This window comes from Asparagus officinalis, chromosome 2 (genome assembly GCF_001876935.1).
Source record: "Asparagus officinalis chromosome 2, Aspof.V1, whole genome shotgun sequence".
Classification (NCBI taxonomy): domain Eukaryota; kingdom Viridiplantae; phylum Streptophyta; class Magnoliopsida; order Asparagales; family Asparagaceae; genus Asparagus; species Asparagus officinalis.
The window spans coordinates 35,524,247-35,544,682 of NC_033795.1; the positions used below are offsets into that span (position 1 = coordinate 35,524,247).

Below are 20,436 nucleotides of genomic sequence, written 5' to 3' on the forward strand. Positions count from 1 at the left end.
TATTTTAATTTGAGAAAAATCCTAATAGAATTTTAGGATTTATTTATTCCCTGCGTGATCATGAGTATCTTTTTAAGTGGTGGTTTGTAATTTTTGAGGGTTACTTTCAAGAAAACACCCATAATTTTTAGAGATTAATGCATGTAACCACCACTTTATTTTGGGAAAAGCCCTTGGATCGATAAAAGGGAGGAAAGTTGTCAAAAATATCAGTTTTTTGGCAACTTTCCTCCAAAATCGCCTTTTATAGAGGCGATTTTGGGGGAAAGCTGCCAAAAAACTGACATTTTGGCAGCTTTCCCCTTCTTTCCCCTTCCAAAAACCAAAAACCGGAACCAAACAGCCCCTTAGTCCCCCAAGTCTGCCATCAACAAAATGAAATGCCAAATAAGGTAGACGATCACCCGTTGACCACAAGGAATGCAATCGCCAAAGAAACACGTTATTCATAAGCATGTTATAGACGTCAACTTGGAAACAGAACAGGTTACTTGATCCTGATCCCGCATAACCCCGGCATCGCTAACCCTTAGTTCTCCGAGAAAAAGGATAGCCGTATAGCAACAATACCATTAAAGCAGACAACTTAGTATCAAAATTTTTTATTTCTAGTTCAGCTACTACGCTCAGCAAGATGATAGCAACTTCTATAAAGCTACAACAGACCACTCTTCAGCTTCTACTGGCTTAGTTTCAGTAGTTGACGCAATATTGAGGTTTAACTGGCAAACATTAATCTGTTTAACAAACAGTTCTGCTGCCAGATTATTGGACCGCCCTGCAACAAGCGATCGCACAGGCAATCAGTGATGCCCATTATACCGCAGACAAGCCACACCAAATGCCCCAAGTGAAACTATTGCGATACGGAAGATTAGTCTCTTTCAAATTTAATGTAATCGCGAGCACCATAATAACACTGTACAAGCTAAGAATCACAAAATAAACATACAAGATGAGCACCATGCGGACAAGCTTACATTGGAACGGGAAGCCATAAAAACGGTTATAATAATATGCCCTCACATTAATGACAGTTTAGCTTTGGGAACAGATAAAAACATGTTCACAGACGAGCAGCCTGATATTGCCATTGTCCATCCAGCGGGGATACAAGGAGCTATATCACAACAGATAAAAGAATGTATTAACATCAACCTCATTACTAGCTGCCGCTTGCTCTTAACCCCGTAAAGAGGCTCTGGGCACAGCTGGTAAACCAAATTCATCCTCAGCCTGCGACAAAAAATATTTCAGTAAATATCATGCTTCTCCAAATTGCACTAATAAAACTACGCTTCGAAAAAGATGCAAAAAAATTTTTATCAGCAGGGGTTTCTTCTCATGTTTTCAGGATTTGACTTCGGCTTATGGAATAGCACATAGCTTCAGTAATAACCTTAAAAGGCGTCATATTTACTTTGCACAACATTTTAGATTTTACAGATGGTTATCTTCTCTACAAAAACTTCAAAAGTACAGAAGGTTTAGGTGGTGCTTATGTTAGTGGCTTGTATGCTTAAAAGTTTTAAGGACTACGATCAATTCCCATAACAAAATAATTAGCAAGTACTAAAATCCTTTTTACAGCAGTAAGTGTAGAGGAAACTTTCCAGATACTCATATTTAGCATAAAACACTTGAATGCAACCTAATTTATTTTGTAATTAAGATGGCCATAGGAATACCTGAGCATTTGGCCTGTTTTGCACTGCATTCCCTGTTGGAGCTGCAGGCAAATTGAGTTCTGCATCCAGATCCGTATCTGGTTGCAGATATGAAGGCATGGCATCTGATTCAGTCTCTGCACCCATGTCAGCTTCTAGAGCATCAAGCTCTGCATTAACGTACACAAGCAGCAACACGGTAAGATAAACCACGGTAACAACAAAGAACCACGATTTCCTATCCAGAATTAAAGTGCCCATAAAATGCATGGTTATATCTGAAAATAATACTCCAGGGTAAGTAAAATTCAGCTTACCACCCATAAGATCGTCCTCATCTATGTCATCAGGAATATTGTAGCTTCTACCAAGGGATTCTTGAATTTCTGAGCTAACATCCATCAGATCCATCATCTCATCTTGCATGCTCTATGCACCCAAAAAAACAAAGGCAAAAGATATTCAGATAATCATCTTTGAAACTACCAAGACTGGGTTCACTAAGATAATAGTAACAAGCAAGAAGCTCAAGCATACATCTATATCTTCAATCTTCACAGTCTTCATCATCCCTTTCAATTCCTTGTTTGCTGACTTCAATGCGGACACCTAAAAAAGACAAGATCTAACTAGTGAGTGAAAAAATAATGTAAATCTTCTTCATTGCCTCAAAACTTTCGCGAAAGTTTATAAAACTTACAGTTTGTTGAGCATCTTTGATGCCCTCAGCAGCAAAGGCAACTTGGTCCAAGTTGAATGTCTGATTGTACAGCATATCACGCTGTCCTTCATACCTGAGATAGGCATGTAGATAGTACACAAGGAAACAACATAATGGAAGTGAATAATATACAAATCATCCAAATTTCTAAGCAGATCTATCGAAGTACACATGAGCAATAAAAATAAGTACACTTATCCATTACATTTTTTTTACATATAAATAAATCCAATTTTGTTGCTTCTTTTTTTCATAAATCTTAAGCAGACTGTTATAAAAAAAACATGTAACCATACGTAAAGAACGGCTCAACGTAAAGTTAACCTCGTAAAATAGCAAAAGTTAACATAAGCCATTCTCAGACCTGAACCTAGCTAAGCATCAGCTAGGAGAAGATGTCAAGTGAAATATCATGAATAGGCAGAAACCAAAATTATATACAGACCAGTAGAAAGTAACTGTAAGAATTATCTCTTTAACCAAAACAGATATTCAATCTCATGAAGAAGATAAATAGTTCAAGTTAGATGAGTGCCAAATATATTTTATGCAACTAAAAAATTCTTGCAAAGTAAAGATGTCAGGAACTAGGACCATCTTTCAAAAATAGCCCTTTTATAATTTTTTCCCCAATTTTGGGAATATAGGCGGGCTCTTCCAAGACATCCCAATGGAGGGCGAAGTTTCTCTAATGATGTTTGCTATAACATGCCTTGAACTTGTGACCTTCATGTCACAAATACATAAACCCTTATATGAAGTATAACTTCGAAAACTTCAAAATTATGCTTTTTTAAGGATTTTGCAGCTTCAACAGATACTAACTACATTTCAATATGTTTTCTGCGGCTACTTCATAAGAAGCTAAGAATTAGTTTATAGCTATTCCTGAGCCTTTTTGTTTTACAAAATCACCATATCCTTTTTGTTTTACAAAAAGAGTTGGCATTCAACTGCTATTCCTGAGCCTTCCTTATAGTCTATAAAAACTTTATAGAAAACAATATTAGCTATTATTTGCTAAGAAATATTACATAATTGAACATGATGAAGGCTTATATTTATTTATAGACCGTGACGTGATCNAGAGACTTAAAATCAACATATTTGTCAATTTATAGGCTGACATCAATTAGAAATAGCCAAAAAACAAAAACAATGAGAAACAAAACAGAAAAACATCAAAAAAGATCCCCAAGCTATCACCACTACAAAGGAACCCACCAGAATAACTTGGAACTAGCATTGTGTCCAAAGAGTTAGGTTCTTTTCTAATAGAACTCTGTTTTCTCCAGGAGAGGTTCAGTTAGCTGACACGTAGAGGTAGGTAACTTAAGTACGAAATTATGAACATGGGAATTAAGAAACTGACAATTAGAGAGAGAGATTTTACCTTCTTTTCCTATTTTGTCCTTGTTCACCTAGTCCTTTCCACATAAATTCCTCAAAGAATTAATTTCCAAACTGCTGGGATCATCTTTATTAGCTGTCAAAAACTAAAACTTTTACTTTTAATAACAATTCACCACCAACTTGTTTCTAATTTCAAATTTTTGTATGCTCCTGCAACGTTTGGAAAAGTTCTAACACAATATTTCCCTCTAAAAATTGTAGTTCTTTTATTCTCAATGAAACGTTAAGTGATTCCAGTCTATGAAATCCATTTCCATATAATTACAAATGCTTATGCCACAGACCTTTATAATTATCATCCTTAAATCTCTCCATGTTCCATCTATCTTCTGTTTGTCACCAACTTTTGGATACATTTCAGGTACTCAAGTCTTCATAAAAGGCTCGTCCTAGTAAAATCTCTCTCCATGTTCCGTCTATGTTCTGTTTGTCACCAACCTTTGGATACATTTCAGGTACTCAGTCTTCATAAAAGGCTCATCCTATTGGCATTTATATCCACTAATGAAAAAGATGGACAAGAAGACTACAACAAATAGCCTGTGTAACCAGTGCACAACAGGAAATACAAGAAGGAGGAAAGATGATAGAAAGAGTAATTTAAAGGCTGCAGAACAGCTTCCAGGAGACTTGAAATATCTGCAGATTTCTCACCGTATTCATGTCTTCTCTTGCTATTCACCTACACAAATTAGGGATTAAACATCACAAAACGTAATGGCACACACTGTCTAATCCTATTATCTACCATTGATAGCTTGCCCTGTTATCCATAACAGTTGAGGTTTATTGGAAGTTAATAGAAGGAGAATTGACATATTCAGCCTAAATAAAACATTAATGTTTGGTCCCCTAAAGTCCAGTCCCTGTAAATTTGAAGGAGTACACTTGAATTTTATTGAGCCAGATTTCTTGAAAATAAAAGTAGACATGCTCAGATCCAATCAAATAGAATATCTGATTTGAGCTCATCATTCAGACTAGACAATTTAGCAGAGGCCTCTTTAAAGAAAAATATTTCTTTGACCTAGCACACATTACAACTTCAAGCAATAAATCCTTAGTTCAGTACACCTCATCCAAATCCTGTTACTTCGCCAACTAAACCTAATATCACTACAAGATACCCATTATCCGCTTCACTTACCCATCCCAACTTCTCTTCCAATTAAGAACCCAATGACAAACAATCTCCATTTTACTTCTCCACACATACACAAAAAAGAGGTATAGTTAGTACACTCGGTTCTGTCCTGAAAAGAAGACAAAAAAGAAACGCTAGAAGGGAAAGGAAGAATAGGTGTCTCCACAGAAGTTGAGAACATGGGATGATACAGCAAACCACAGCCCGGGTTCAATCGGCATGTACTCATGGTGAAACAAGGCCCAATTCACCAACTCCAACGACTTTCAAACCAGCTAAATTTTGAGGGGCAAAAAAAAAATCTTTTGAAAAGAATAAGTATAAACAAAAAAATGAGAGAACTTAAGAAAATAAATTATGGATACCTTAATTGCAACATGATTCTCAAGGTTATTTTACCGTTGCTGATATCAACTAGCATATTTCTTAAATTTGACTCTTGCAATATGCAAAACCTCCTATTCCTACATATAGGAAGTGAATCTAAAACGGACCACATTCCCTGGTGTACCATATAAACCTACCCCCCTCATACCAAATCCCAAATGAGTCGCATACCAGTATACCACGCTCCTATACTCATCCTGTGAATTGGAATGATGTGGGTTTCATGCAACTATGGGCGTTTTCCACTTTTATACATAAGCAATAAGGCTGGTTATTGTAGCTGTTCATGTTCAAACTTCAGAGATGGTCTTCAAAGCAGTCATAAAACCCATCTAAGGCCTCCAGTAAGTAACAAATTAAGCATGAAAGGGTTCCCTCTGTCCATGAATCATCACACAAACAACTGAAACAAAACAGACATATATGTGTTCATCTATGACTCTGAACCAGTAACAAAGGCCAAATTGTTCACGGTGATGGTTAAAATAAGATGTATGTGTGATAAGAGATACATAATAAACTATAGTATTCATGACAGGTCACAGTTTAATCTGCCATATTATTAAGACTGACAATTAGAAGGTTCTAATAAAGGTGAATAACCAATTTCAAGTTATGAACAAATGGATGACAAAGAAATATTCTCTGTTGGATGCTGCACAGTATGATAGTTGTAGAGGGGTGTCCAGATACAAACAATAAATGCTCGGACAATACCCGAAGAGTATTAATATATTGCACACACAGATTGGATATCGGAAATAATGATTCAATGAAAAACAGACTTAACTCGTATCAATTTCATGGATAGACAAACATGCATACTTGTTGAAAGCACACTTTGCAAATGATCAAAGAAAAATAGGTCTAGCAACAAAAGAATGGGAGTAATACAGTAACTTACATCTTCTTTTGCTTCAGAACTCGCATAGCTCGAGCTTTAACAGCCTCCTGAGCAGGACCTGGTCTAGTCTTCTTTATTTGCTCTCTGTACCTAGCCAGCTCAGCGTCAAGTTTTTTAATCTTCTCATCCACCGTATCACCTCTTTTATTTATCTGAAATCATTTTGAGTATATTGAAAACAAGTATCACCAAGATGATTGTAAACCATAAGGTAATCCCATACATGAAACAGAATCATTCTCTAACAAAAGCATGCACATAGATACACATGCACGTATGAATATGTAGAGTAATACATATACATAATAAGCGGTAAACAAAGATATATAAACGGGAAAAAACATATAGCACCAACATAATTCTAAACAATAATATAACCTAAGGGATGAAACAGAAAAAGTAGAATCACTGTCTAATATATGCATGCACATAATACACAACATGCATATGCATATACAGCTAAAAGTATATATCGAATATACACATACATCTGTGAGTAGTGTCTACAAAAACAAAAATTAAAAATATAAGAACATGTCAGAATCATGACAGGGTGCTTTCTGTATAGTGTTTGGCAATAGAACGAGAAAATGCTGCATTCCAGTGGCTGAACTCTGATGTCTTCTAATGATTGAAAACTGTAATATTGACAGATGCAAAACCTTTAAGGTATTTGATACTATCCACATTGTTTCTTTTGTGTTTCCAAGAAACATTCTTGCTTGACTTCATGTGGAAAACATCCATATCCATAGAAAATTAAGACACATCTAGATATGACCAAGTAATATGCAAATAAATCATGCACATACAGAAGGATACGCAAAAATTACAAAGAACAAGTACAGGATCATGATAGGGTGCTTTGAAATGCTGTGGCACTCGAAAATATCCCTGCACTTCTAGTGGTTGAACTAACTGGTGCCTAAAATGATGGAAATGATGAGTTAAATTTTAAAGTTTAATAGTTTATTTAGACTCTAAGCTATTGAATGATATATCATCTTGCTAATCATGTACTTTGAAAACTGATTACTCACTTCTTAAGTGGCAAGGATATGTTTAATTAGAGGAGGAAGAGAGTAGGGGGGGAAATAAATAAATGTAAAAGGGGGGAAACAAGATAAAAGAGAATTTTATGTCTGTAAGTCTGCCGAAGTTTCTATTATCTAATAGTTCACATAAGGCTGAAATGGACTAAAAAAGTGAGAAAGATAAATGAATAGAGTTTGTAATTCTTCTCTCTCATATTTCTTCTACTTTGCTCAGTAGAAATTCTAAACAGAAGGTAATATTCTCACTCGACTAAAGTTAAATATTTTATTCTCTATATAATTGTCTGACAAACATTACCCTTTTATAAGCCTCTATTTATTTATAGAGATTAATAGTATTTTCAATGAAAAAATCAGATTTAAGGCTCCACATTTGTGGATCCTATACAAAATCTATTTTATGGCCTGTTTGGAAACCCCTATTTGATTTCCAATTACTAAAATTGGGCCAATCGCACTGTTTGGATGCAAAATAATTTGATATTCTAGAATTAGGCCAATTCCATTAGGCTTTAAGAACATAGTACACCCTTTAATCTCAAATAACATCTCAAACTAGGTCATTCTCAATTCCAGTGACCCCAAACTTCTGCAATCACGATTGCGATCATCCTCTCTCAAACTATCCTATACAACACCTATTTTAGTAAATTTGAGTTGTCTTCTTCTTCACTTTGACTCTTCTCACATTTCACTGGATACTGTTGTCTAGCTACTCATAATGGTTTTAAGATACAAAATCTGTATCATTTCACTGACATGTGATACAGCCTAAATACTCAAATTAGTGTCAAATTCAAAATAATCATGTAACCATCATGTAAACACCACCACCATCACAACTATATGACAATTAAGTTCGACAGATAAGCACTTGAACATCGTAGGAATCCAACATAACTTCAGGAAAGGCATATCCCGATGCAAACTTCCCACGTCACAAGGTAGAATACTGGGGCATATCTAGGTTGTAAAAGGAGATCCAAGTCAAGGGTGAGTTGTATGCAAGAAATGCTCTCAGTGCAATATATGGAAAAGGGTATAAATTTTGAGTCCTTTTGTCAATAATATTCGATAGGTTTTATTCGAGGAGATAGAAAATTAAGTATGGACAACTTAATGTGTATCCTTTTCCTCTGTTTCTCTCTGACATCCACTTTCCCCTCAGCATAAGTTGTAAAAAGCAAGCAAGCCTCTCACTTGACCTCGGTTTTGTTCTTTTATACTCTATTGTTCACATACTTTTCCTTAAAAGGGCTTGTTTGGATTGAGGGGAATGAGGGTGAAGGGAAGTTAGGGGAACCATTCACCTCCATTCACCTTGTTTGGGAACACTTAGAAGGTGAAGTTAATTCACCCTAGTTCCCCTTGGTTCACCCCCGGAACACTTAGAAGGTGAAGTTAATTCACCCTAGTTCCCCTTGGTTCACCCCCTAATAGTATAAAAATTATTACCCCAAATTGGGGTGTAACCAAGGGGAAGGTAACTCCCTTCCCTTCCCTTCCCTTCCCTTCACTTATGGCCTGTTTGGATGGAGGGTAGAGAGGGGGAAGGGAAGGGAAATTTCATTTTAACCTTGTTTGGGAGTTTCGTTTTGTAGGGTAGAGGAGGGGAATGGAGGGGAAATTTGGCCCAAATTCTTACACCCCAAATTGGGGTGTAATGGAGGGGAAGGGAAGGAAGGGGAAAAATTCCCCTTCAAAAACTCCCAAACACACGCTTAGTTTCCCCCTTCACCCCCTACAAATCCAAACAGGCCAAACTAGCGTCTTTAAAACATTAGCAATCACTCGCAAAACTCCTAATACCTAACCATCTAAATCCTTCACCTACACCTGAATCAACCGCCAAATTAATATATATTAGCATCTCAAGTCAACTGCCACCATAACTCCACATAAGAAACCCTAATTTTGATCCTAATTCACCCAAAATCTAGCAGATCCAGCAAAACCCACTCATTTAAGCGGGAAAAATAAAGCAAATCAGGAGAGAGAAATACCCTATCAGTGGCATCCTGGATCGTTGGAGGGGGCTCCTTGTTCTTCTTCGCACCAAAAACTCTCTTCATTTCTTCCTCTTTCGATCTCAGAGCGCCGATCGATCTCCTTCCTTTCTTTCTTTCTTTTTCTTCTCAATTCGGTTTGAAAACCGTAGGCGATTCTTTTGATCAATTGGCGAACTGCAAAGGGATCGGGTTGGTCTTTCTCTCTCTTCAGATTTTAAGCAGTGGAGTCGTGACTTCGTCCGCGTCGAGAGAAGCGCTTTCCTTTGTTTCTTCTGTTTACGCTCTCAGCCTTTGGCACGTCAATAAATGGGGGTTTCTTTTCCCACCGAAGTAGACCCTTTCAATTATAATTATTTTTCCAGAATTTATGTTACGTTTGGGAAAAGTTTACGAGCAGAGAGGAAGGGAAAAGAAGGGAAGGCAAAACAAGGTAAAGAAAAGAAAATGATTGGGAAAGAAAATTTAATAATCATACCTCAGAGTTTAGTAAAGAGAATGGAGGGTAATTAATTTTTAGCTGTTAGATTTGTATCATGATGGTCCAAAATATTTTACTTTCTCTATACCCTAATTTGGAGGGGAACCAAATTATATAGAATGGGTGTCAACGGATGTAAACTTTATCGCATCTATTTTCACTCATTCCCTTCAAAGGAAGCTCACAAACAATGTGAATCGATTTATCTTCCTCTATCTACCTCTCGTTAAACCCCCATCCAAACAAAGTTTAGTTGAGTTCTCATACTCTCATGTGGTTTGAACTCCATTTGAATTTTGGGATAAATTGCACATAGCCCACCTCATTCATACCTTAGGAAGCATTTTTATTAGCCGAACTATTTTATTAATGTTTAACATCCTTGAGTTGGCATTTTTAGAAGGCTAATGTCTGGTATGGTATGAGGAAATCAGATTAAATAAGAGTGGGATGAAGTAAAAAATAGAATGGAATTTGTGCGGAAATAAAACATTCATTTTCTTTCTTATGTTCACGTGCGATTAAGGTTTCTTTGGTTCTTGGATTGCATCTTGATTCATGTACGGGAATTCAAAAAATCCATACTCAAAATCTTATTTGTTTGCAGTGGATGTTAAAAAGGATTTACATGACAAATAAAATCTAACCAAACTTTGTTTGGTTTGCATAAGATTTCGTTGAGGATATTGATCGAATACAGAGAAGAGAAAAGATGATATCTTTGAAGGGGGGCTCCGGTAATGAGTAAGAGGTTTTCTTTTCTTCGTTGTATTTTCTAAAGGAGATCAACCCTCCTTTTATAGGGGCTAACCCCACTATCTCCACCCCCTTCAGATCCGCCCCTTGAGAGATATTCTCTTAACTACCTCACGTTTCCACGTTCTTCTCAACTGAGAAACGAACGTTGATTTGGTCACTGAAGACCGATTCAAAGTAACATCTCCCACTTGACCAAATCAACCAAGTGACATGCCTCCCACTATTCGGGAGATCGGATGTTTCTGCTTATTATTACTTCCACTATCCGTAGAGAGTAACTCTTATTTCATTATTCATGAAATTTTACTTAGACTTATTTATTCCTAAGTCCCATCATACTTACATGTTTGATAAAAGATTCTGCTGGTATTCCTTTTGTTAAAGGATCAGCGATCATATCTGTAGTAGGAATATAAGTCACTTTGACTTCTCCCTTTTCTACAATATCTCGAATATAGTGATAATGTATCTCAATATGTTTTTCTTTGGAGCTATTCGCGCCACTATTGATTAAGCTAATTGCTGCTTGATTATCACAATAAATATCAATAGGATCTTTTAACAAATTAAGATCAAGATTAATCAAAAACCGTCTTATCCAGACAGCATGTGTAGTTGCCATACTGTAAGTTATATATTCAGCTTCTTGCGTATATCTAGTAACACACCCTTGTTTCTTGCTACTCTAAGAAACAGCTCCTCCTCCAACGATAAATAAGTGTCCCGAAGTGGACTTTCCATCATCTTTATCACCTCCGAAATCAGCATCGGAATAACCGAGGAGTTCAAGCGAATCAGCTTGATAAACTAATCTATGAGTCAATGTACCTCTGATATACTTCATAATCCTTTTAACAGCTTCCCAATGTGCTGGTCCTGGATTACTTTGATATCTACTGACTAGACTCACAGCATAAGCTATATCAGGTCTGGTGCACAACATTGCATACATCAAGCTTCCAATTGCTTGAGCATAAGGAACATCTAATGGCTTCTGCCCCTCTCCAGGGCTTTGCTCTTTACATAATCTCTTTCCCATAACCAACGGAGTTGGTGCCGGATTGGAATTCTCCATTCCAAACCTTTTAAGAACTGATCTTAAATATTTTTCTTGGTTTAAACTTAGCATTCTAGACTTTCTATCTCGAATTATTTGAATTCCAAGAATATATGATGCATCTCCCATGTCTTTCATCTCAAACTTTTCGCTGAGATCTGCCTTGGTTTTATTCAACATTTCTATGTCATTTCCAGCGAGCAATATATCATCCACATATAAGGATAATATAGTAAACTTGCTCCCACTTTTCAAGACATATACACAATTATCTAATTTATTTTGAATAAAACCAAGTTTAGTAACTGCATCATGAAATTTGAGATACCATTGTCTAGAAGACTGTTTTAAACCATATAGAGATTTCATTAATTTGTAAACTTTATGTTCCTGTTCTTTCACCTGAAAACCTTCAGGTTGTTGCATATATATTGCTTCCTTCAACTCTCTGTTAAGGAATGCAGTTTTAACATCCATTTGGAACAACTCCAAATCAAGATATGCAACAATAGCCAAAATAATTCTAATGGATGCAAATTTAGCTACAGGAGAATACGTCTCCTTAAAATCTATTCCTGCCTTATGGTTATAACCTTTGGCAACTAACCGTGCTTTGAATTTATCAATAGATCCATCAACATGATATTTCTTTTTGAGTACCCATTTGCATCCTATGGCTTTTCTATTTTCTGGTAGATCACATAATTCCCATACCTTATTCTTTTCTATAGAATCAAGTTCTTCTTTCATAGATTCTAGCCACAAAGCTGATTCATGCGATTTCATCACATCAGAAAAGGTTCAGGGATCTTGTTCTTCTATATTTGTATCTACCAAAAAACAGGATGACTCACATGAATACAAATAGTAATCATCCATCCATGAAGGTTGTGTTCTTGCCCTTTTGTTGCCTACAATCGGTTGATTAGGTACATTATTTTCCATAGGTATTTCATCATTTTCAAGATTAGGTTCATTCACAATATCAGGGTCATTAGTGGGAACAACACTGTAATAATCATCATCTATTACAGTTAGAGGTTCCGTTTCCTCTTGAACTTGTTCCTCTTCCTCTAGATTCTCTAGAAATGTAGCATCTCTGCTTTCAATGACTCCTTTTTCTTTATTGTAGAACTTATAACATTTTGACTTTTCTGAATACCCTATGAATCTACACTTTATTGTTTTAAAATCCAACTTATCTCTAAGTTGACATGGAATGAGAACATGGGCTATAGATCCCCACTTCCTGAGATGACTCAAATTATGTTTCCTCCCATTCCATAATTCATAAGGTGTAGATATAACTGATTTGGTGGGAAATCTATTCAAAATGTAGTTTGCAGTTAACAATGCTTCTCCCCAAAAGTTTTTAGAGAGACCAGAATGAGACAACATGCATCTAACTACATTTAATAATGTTCTGTTCTTTCTTTCAACAACACCATTTTGTTGTGGCGTATACGGCATTGTTGTATGCCTTTTAATTCCATGCTGAATACGATAACTTTCAAATTCTTTAGAATTATATTCTCCACCTCTATCAGTTCTCAAAATTTTGATTTTCAATCCAAGTTGATTTTCAACTTCTGTCTTTTATCTCTTAAAGCAATCAAAAGCTTCTAATTTTCTGGATATAAGATAGACGTGTGCAAACTTGGAATAATCATCTATGAAAATAATAAAATATTCTTTATTACTATGAGTTTTGACACTTAGGGGACCACAAATATCCGAGTGTATCAACCCTAAAAGTTCATTGGCTCTATGTCCGCCAATAAAAGGTTTTCTAGTCATTTTACCAGTTAAACAATATTCACATGGTGGCAACTGAACATTAGATAGTGCATGAAGCAAGTTCATTCTGATAATTTCTTTCATTTTTGAAATACTAACATGTCCTAGTCTAGAATGCCACAATTCAGATTCAGAAATATAACAGGACAAGTAGTTCAAATTCGAAATTTCATTATCAGAATTATTACAAACTACTGGAAGAATACATAATTCATGCTCGGGCACATATTTTCCCATAGCATACACTTTATTAGTCTTGCCTATAGAAACCCTATTATTATAGAACCTAACTTCCAGTCCTTTCTTCATCAAGCTGGGAACAGAGATCAGATTGCGTCGAATTCCTGGCGCATAGAACACATCTTTGAGGACAAGAATGCTGTCCCCCAAGATCCAATCTATACGAACCAATACCTTCTACATCGAGATAGGTATTATTTCCCATATAAATTCTCTGTTCTCCTTTCTTCAGCTCGGTGAATTCTATGACTCCATTCTTGTCCTTTGCAATATGTCTAGTTGCACCGGAGTCGATCCACCAACCGCTGATATCCGTCATCACAGCATTGCATTCCGTCACACCGACGAATTCTCTTTTACTAGTACCCCCTTGTTCTGGATGCTTATAGCCTCTTTTATTCTCCTGCTTTTCACCTTGTGGGCAATTTGGCTTGAAATGCCTAAATTTCCCCACAATTGTAGCAGGCTCCACGGGGCACTTTCTTTTTCTTGAACTGCTGTGACTTCGGTCCTCGCGGTTGTGGTTTATTAGGACCAGGGTTTTTATAGCTTCCAGTATTATACCTCTGACGGACATAATTCAGCTCTAAGTCCTGTTCTATCGCTAGGTACATAGGAAGATCAGTGACAGACTTAATGGCATGATTCATTCTCAATGTGGTGGCAGCCACAACAAGTGAAGGGGGAAGACTATTCAAAATGGTTGCCACTTGCATTCTTTCCGGGATTTCAGTCCCAGCAGTGGATAAGTCCTTAGCCATGACAATTATTTTATTTATATGCTCTACGACATTGTCTCCCTCTTGCATACGACAAGAATATACTTATGCAAGAGGAGTTGAATGTTAACTTCAGAAGCAGTGTCGTATTTTTCTTTTATTGCATTCCACATGTCAATGGAAGTCTTATAAGTTTCAAAAACTTTGATTAAGTTATCTTCCATGAACATGAGCATAAGACTTTTCGCCTTTTTATCTTTCGACTTCCACTGTTCAAACCCTTTCTTTTCTTCAGGTGTAGATTTATCAGTAAGGGTTGGAGCAGTGGTTTCGATTATATCATCAATGTTGTCATGAATAAGAGCATATCCTATTTTTCTATGCCACATATCATAATTACTGCCATTAAATTTATCAATTTTGCCTAGTTCTGATAGAACGAGTTTACTAGCCATTCGGTAGAGAACTAAAACTAAATTCAATTTGATATTTTGACAAATATAATAAAGTTAGATAAAATTAATTAAATAAATTAAAATGAACCTGATTTTTGTAAGTTGAGAAACGAAGCTCCAATTAAAGCGAGGTCGTCACTTAGCGGTGTTGACCGAAGAATCTGTTGTCGAAGTTTCGACGTCGTTTCTGACTGGATTGGAGATGATCAACTTGAAACAGTCGGACCAGCAAACAAACACAACACTCAAAAAGCCCAAAAAGAAAGCCCAAAATATGTTAATGCAGATGTATTAATAGGAGGGCTCACGAATTTTGATGGAAAAAAAAAACTTGAAGATAGGACTTTTGTAGGCTTGGAGTAGGACAAGAAGGAATAGGGTAGGCTTTATTGTATAGGACAAAAAAAAAATGCTAGCTTGCTAGCTGGATGTGATATAAAAAAATGCTAGGTTGCTAGCTTGCTAGCCGCCGGTTGTAGGCTTAGCTTTAAGCTTGTGGATATAGGCTTGCAGCTAGCCTATGAAGAAAGAGTAAAACCGAAAAATAAAGGGAGAGAGAAGGCTATCTTTTAACTGAAGGATATAGGGTGAGCTCCTTTTTCTTTTTCAACTGGCTAGCTTCTTCTTCTACTTCTTCAACTGAAATCTTCTTCTTCAACCGAGAGCTTCTTCTTCAAGGAGTTGGAGAGAGAGTTTTCTTTGCTGAAAAATAGCAGGATTCCAAGATGATGAAGAACCTTGATCTCTGATACCAGTGATCGAATACAGAGAAGAGAAAAGATGATATCTTTGAAGGGGGGCTCCGGTAATGGGTAAGAGGTTTTCTTTTCTTCGTTGTATTTTCTAAAGGAGATCAACCCTCCTTTTATAGGGGCTAACCCCACTATCTCCACCCCCTTCAGATCCACCCCTTGAGAGATATTCTCTTAACTATCTCATGTTTCCACGTTCTTCTCAACTGAGAAACGAACGTTGATTTGGTCACTGAAGACCGATTCAAAGTAACAGATATATGACTAAAACTGCAACAAAAAATAAATCTTTAATAAAAATTTCCTCCAAGATACATTGTTTAACTAATTACATATCTGGGCCCGGCTCAACATTCTTGGAAAATCACAAATCCAATTGAAATTAGCATAAAGTTAGAAAAATTACATTTGGTACATCTATGCTACGTGGTAACCCCAAATCCCAACTATTAAAAAAGTCAAACAAACAATGTAATTACTAAAACACAATGATTTTTAACTTTTAGGATCACTTTCTTATAACGCAAAGTTGATAAATACATGGAAAGAAACAACCCCTTTAGGGGATGTTTGTTTCCATGCATTTCGCATTATTGCATTTAAAGAATAGGACCCACAAGTTAAAAATTATGGATTTTTAGCAACTATATTTTTTTTAAATACACGGATTTAGGGTTGCCACGAAGATTAAAAGCATAAGATTATGCAGATTTCAATCAGATTTTTTTAATTTAGGGACTCTTTGGTTCATGGATTGTTTTTGATGCATATCATGTATCTAGAAAATCCATAATCAAAATCATGTTTGTTTTGCAATGGATGTTAAATTATATTTGCATAAGAGATAAAATCCAATGAAATATTTTTTGGTTGCACATGTATTTTGTTAAGGATATGTGACTAGGATCACAAATCCAAGTGAAATCAGCTTAATTTTAGGGTTCACAATAGATGCATCTATCCTATGTGTCAACCTCAAATTCGAGACGTGAAAAATAGCAAGCATGTTTGATAATAAGCTAGGATTTTAAGCTTGTGGGTTTCACTTTTTAGTGTAAAACCCACAAAATACAAAGAAACAAACAGCCCTTAGTCACATATCCTCAATAACATTTATGTACAACCAAACATAAAATTGATTAGATTTAACCTCTTATATAAATCTTCTTTAATATCCATCATAAGCAAACCGATTTTATTTATGGTTATGGGGCTTTCAGAATCCATTACATCATCGAGGTTAATCAACAAAAGAAACGGCCCCTTAGAGAACAATTTGGGAATAGAAATTTTTTTAACTTTTGTGTGAGCAATTAACTAACAATCGAGATATATTTGATACAAATTTTATTGTTATTTTTTCCCATTTTCACTTAGATCGGAATGTTGTTTCCTACTAACTCAATGAGAATGCATATTCTCACCGAATATGGTCACCGAATATGGTTATGAATGAGAAGTGAGAATGAGCATTCTAACTTCTAAAGCCATGTGTTTTGTTAGTATGAATGAGAAGTAGGAATAAGCACCTCATTTCCACCAATTCCCACAAGTGAGACATAAATTTCAAGAATCCTCTTTAACTTTACACGATTGTCAAATAACCCCCATAATAGTCAAAATATCAGAAACACCCCTTCCAACTTTCAACATTTCTCCATCGAGGTTTCATGGGTAACTTTTGTGCTTGTAGGACACTGTTTACTTTTAATCTTTTCACATAAATTCTGCATCGGTCGCGGTCATCTCCAAGTGACCTCGGTATATTATCTACTCGGAATTTGTTAGTTAAAAGAGAACAAATTACATATTTTTCAGCCTCGATGGGCTCTAAATTCTCTTTCAGAAGCATGCAGAGTCACCTTTTGGTCGTTCCTGTAGGTAAATGGGATTAATGCATTACGACCGTAAATTCTACCGTCTCCGCATAATACTTCTTCAGTTAGCAAAGCTAGCAGCGTACTCTTTCTTCCTTTTTTTCTCTTTTCGTCACACAGAGCATCTCCAACAGCTTCCCCATTTCCCACTTTTGAAGAATATAGTTAGGTTTTTGGTCCAACAGATTCCCCATCTCATTCCCCAAAATAGGGATGGAGAAGAAAAAATGGGAAAACTTCCCCAAATCTGTAGCATTCTCCAAATTTTTGGAGGAAAAAATAAATTCTTCAAAATGAGGAAGCTGTTGGAGTTGGTGTAAAAATAATTTGAAGAATATGACTTTTGCTTCCCCATTTTGAAAAAAAATTTAGAGAAGTTGTTGGAGATGCTCTAAGAAACCTGAGACCGCCCATACCCACTTTACATTACCACCGAGCAATAAAATAACTGTGTAAATGCGTATGGCAACGTTAAGCAATACTTGAATGTTTTATCAGGACCCCCATAAAAAAGGTTAAAACTTTTATTAAAGGCTCGAAGGGACTTGGAAAATAAACATACAAGTCGGATGTTTACGAACATATTACGGTCCATCCACTTGAAGCATTATGTAATCAAAGCTAATAACAAAGGTACGGATTTCCATGGGTCCGAGCTCCACGACTAACCTTGAAGGATCAACAGGCGCACCTCTACGAATGGATTCTGCATTCTGCGAGCCTTCTACCTTCCATTTTAGCCTCTTCTTTTCCATCTCTGTTCTATCTTGGTTGGCGGACAAATTCATTTCAGTTATCTTACTAATCTGAGATGTCAGAAATTAACAAGAAAAAAAAATGATCAGAAGAGCTATATATGTATTTTTTAAAAAAAAAACACCAGTTCAGCTTGACGTAATTGTAATACCTTTTTGCCGGGGAAAACCTTTTTAAGTTCTACACTAGCCATCGTTGACAGATCCTTATCTTCCCCAACCTTTCAATATTGACAGGAAAATAATTAGGGAAGAAAGAATCATGAGATTGTTTGAAAACAAAAACAAAAAAATAATTGTAATTATAGAAACTAGCCCAATTTACAGGGCAAAGAAGAAAGGAGGTACCTCATAAAGGTGTGCCAACCGTAGAAGAGCTGTGCCATCTTCAAGAGCCTGAAAAAAGTTACACTTACCATAAAGATGGAAACAATAAGGAAAAATTTAGGAAAATACGTTTGGTGCTTGGTTAAAAAAGTTTGCTTACTTCAATGTTACAACTACCAATATTATTTTTGTTGGGAGGAATGTGTGATTACATGAAAACAGAAAAACACAATAAACATTATGAAACCATATTGATATCGAGAAGGTTTCATTCTGTTGTGGACCGATATCATACAAAATCATTGAATTATATCGAAAATGAATTTCTCCAATGGTCAAGTTCTTATTCCTGATATCAATACTGAATACCATGCAGTAATTTTTTATCAGCTACAAGCATGGACTTCCTGACTAAAGGACAACAGAGGATGCATTAGAATTTTTCAATGTGTTCTCCTTAACTTAGTGTAGTATGCCATCAATAGTGGATACTGCATTTTAAACGAGTTGCATACCTGGAGAGTGAGCAAGGCAACATTATCTGGCAAGCTATAGGAAGGAGCCATGGCAGAAAAATTTCCGACATGAGAATTGACCCAGTTATCTCCATCCTGAAAATTGAGATAAATATGAGGATAATGGATCAGAAAGGCTAATAACTAGCCAGGAGCTTGCCTGTTCTGAGAATGCAACAAGAAGAGGAGAATATATCTCCTGACCATACGACCGACGCCACTTAGCTCCCTCTCCTATTGGATCAATTCTAAGATAAAATTTTCCTTGAGCCTGTCAAAAAATACCAACTGCATGAGTACTGCCATGCCCGCAGCTAATTTCTTATCATAACTAAGTTTGATACAACTTAAAACAAGATTTTTCCTATACACTAAGATGAAAACATTGCTGATAAAAGATGAATTAATCCGACAAGCAATAAAACTGCAAATCAATTAGATCCTAAAGTGCATTTGTGGTTGGAAATCTATCACATTTCAACAAGACAAGCCTTTCTACTGGCCTTTTCCAGCATAACTTATAACAAGATTTTTCTTATAGACGATGAAAGCATTGCTGATAAAAGCTGCATTAATCTGACAAGCAATAAAACTGCGAATAAATTAGAACCTAAAGTGCATATACAGTTGGAAATCTATCACATTTCAACAGGACAAGTCTTTCTACTGGCCTTTTCCAGTATTCTTTTTACAAGAGGTATCACCCTTAACATTACTTGAAGATTGTCAACAGCTCCATTATAATTGACACAAATCTTTTTGCAAGAGGTAGTAACATTACATGACATTGACAAGTGACAACACCTCCATTATAATTTACACAGAAAACTATTTCGTCTCTGACACTCTTGTCCAGAATAGAACCATGCGTACAATTGAAGTACAAGAAAATTTTCCCAGTTTGCTAATATTTCTCTTTAAAACATCAGAATACTGTAACATATGAGGGGAATACAGGAAAAAATTGTTCTGATCTTTGTAATATATCTTTCTATGTACTAGATAATAGTATAAACCAGCCAATATGACTAATCAAGCATTAAATTTGTATGTATGCACACTGTAAAAAAAACCCTCATATTTTCTCAAATAAATAAGTTTAATGGCATCGAAGAAGAGTAAAATTAGAACATTCCAAATGATATGACTATTCTCAAGCAATTGTCACAGTTTCCAAACTAAAACATTTAAACATCCTCCACGGCAATTAGTAACTTACAGAAATTTGATATGTTTTTCAGAAGTAAACTAAAACATGTAAACATCTTCGATGCAGTTAGTGACTTAGAGAATTTACATATCTCTTTGAGAAGTAAGGCTTTGAGAAGAACATATTTCCAATTTAATGCAATTGCAAAAACCTCTCCCAAAGTGTTGTAGTTGTAATGATACAGATAGATTGCAA

General features: G+C 35.9%; 2 protein-coding genes across 4 annotated transcripts in view; both read right to left on the reverse strand.

The window, feature by feature from the left end:
* Positions 866 to 9,644, reverse strand: LOC109830655 (charged multivesicular body protein 5-like). Of its 2 annotated transcripts, XM_020397981.1 has the most exons (7): positions 9,295 to 9,612; positions 6,237 to 6,388; positions 2,368 to 2,461; positions 2,205 to 2,276; positions 1,985 to 2,096; positions 1,689 to 1,837; positions 866 to 1,236 (listed from the first exon to the last, which is right to left on the reverse strand). In XM_020397981.1, the coding sequence occupies exons 1-7, from the start codon at positions 9,361 to 9,363 to the stop codon at positions 1,183 to 1,185; spliced, it is 702 nt and encodes a 233-aa protein (XP_020253570.1). In that variant the 5' UTR covers positions 9,364 to 9,612; the 3' UTR covers positions 866 to 1,182. The 2 variants fall into 2 exon arrangements, with proteins under 2 accessions (XP_020253570.1, XP_020253569.1); XM_020397980.1 differs by having other exon boundaries at positions 1,689 to 2,096; positions 9,295 to 9,644.
* The window catches only part of LOC109830656 (probable alpha-mannosidase At5g13980), a 36,314-nt gene continuing 33,801 nt past the window's right edge, over positions 17,924 to 20,436 (reverse strand). Inside the window, exons 25-29 of one of the 2 annotated variants that reach the window (XM_020397983.1) lie at positions 19,192 to 19,302; positions 19,032 to 19,127; positions 18,538 to 18,585; positions 18,342 to 18,410; positions 17,924 to 18,240 (exon numbers count right to left, since the gene is read on the reverse strand). In XM_020397983.1, coding sequence (XP_020253572.1) covers positions 18,019 to 18,240; positions 18,342 to 18,410; positions 18,538 to 18,585; positions 19,032 to 19,127; positions 19,192 to 19,302 — 546 coding nt within the window. In that variant the 3' untranslated portion in view covers positions 17,924 to 18,018. The remainder of the gene's footprint in view (positions 18,241 to 18,341; positions 18,411 to 18,537; positions 18,586 to 19,031; positions 19,128 to 19,191; positions 19,303 to 20,436) is intronic. The other variant, XM_020397982.1, reaches the window with a different exon arrangement.

Excerpts from the sequence above, each read along its gene's own strand:
- LOC109830655 (XM_020397980.1), bottom strand. The coding sequence starts at position 9,363 with ATGAAGAGAGTTTTTGGTGCGAAGAAGAACAAGGAGCCCCCTCCAACG. Across the intron at positions 6,389-9,294 it reads TCCAGGATGCCACTGATAGG|ATAAATAAAAGAGGTGATAC; the intron begins GTATTTCTCTCT and ends AAATGATTTCAG. Across the intron at positions 2,462-6,236 it reads GTTCTGAAGCAAAAGAAGAT|GTATGAAGGACAGCGTGATA; the intron begins GTAAGTTACTGT and ends TGCCTATCTCAG.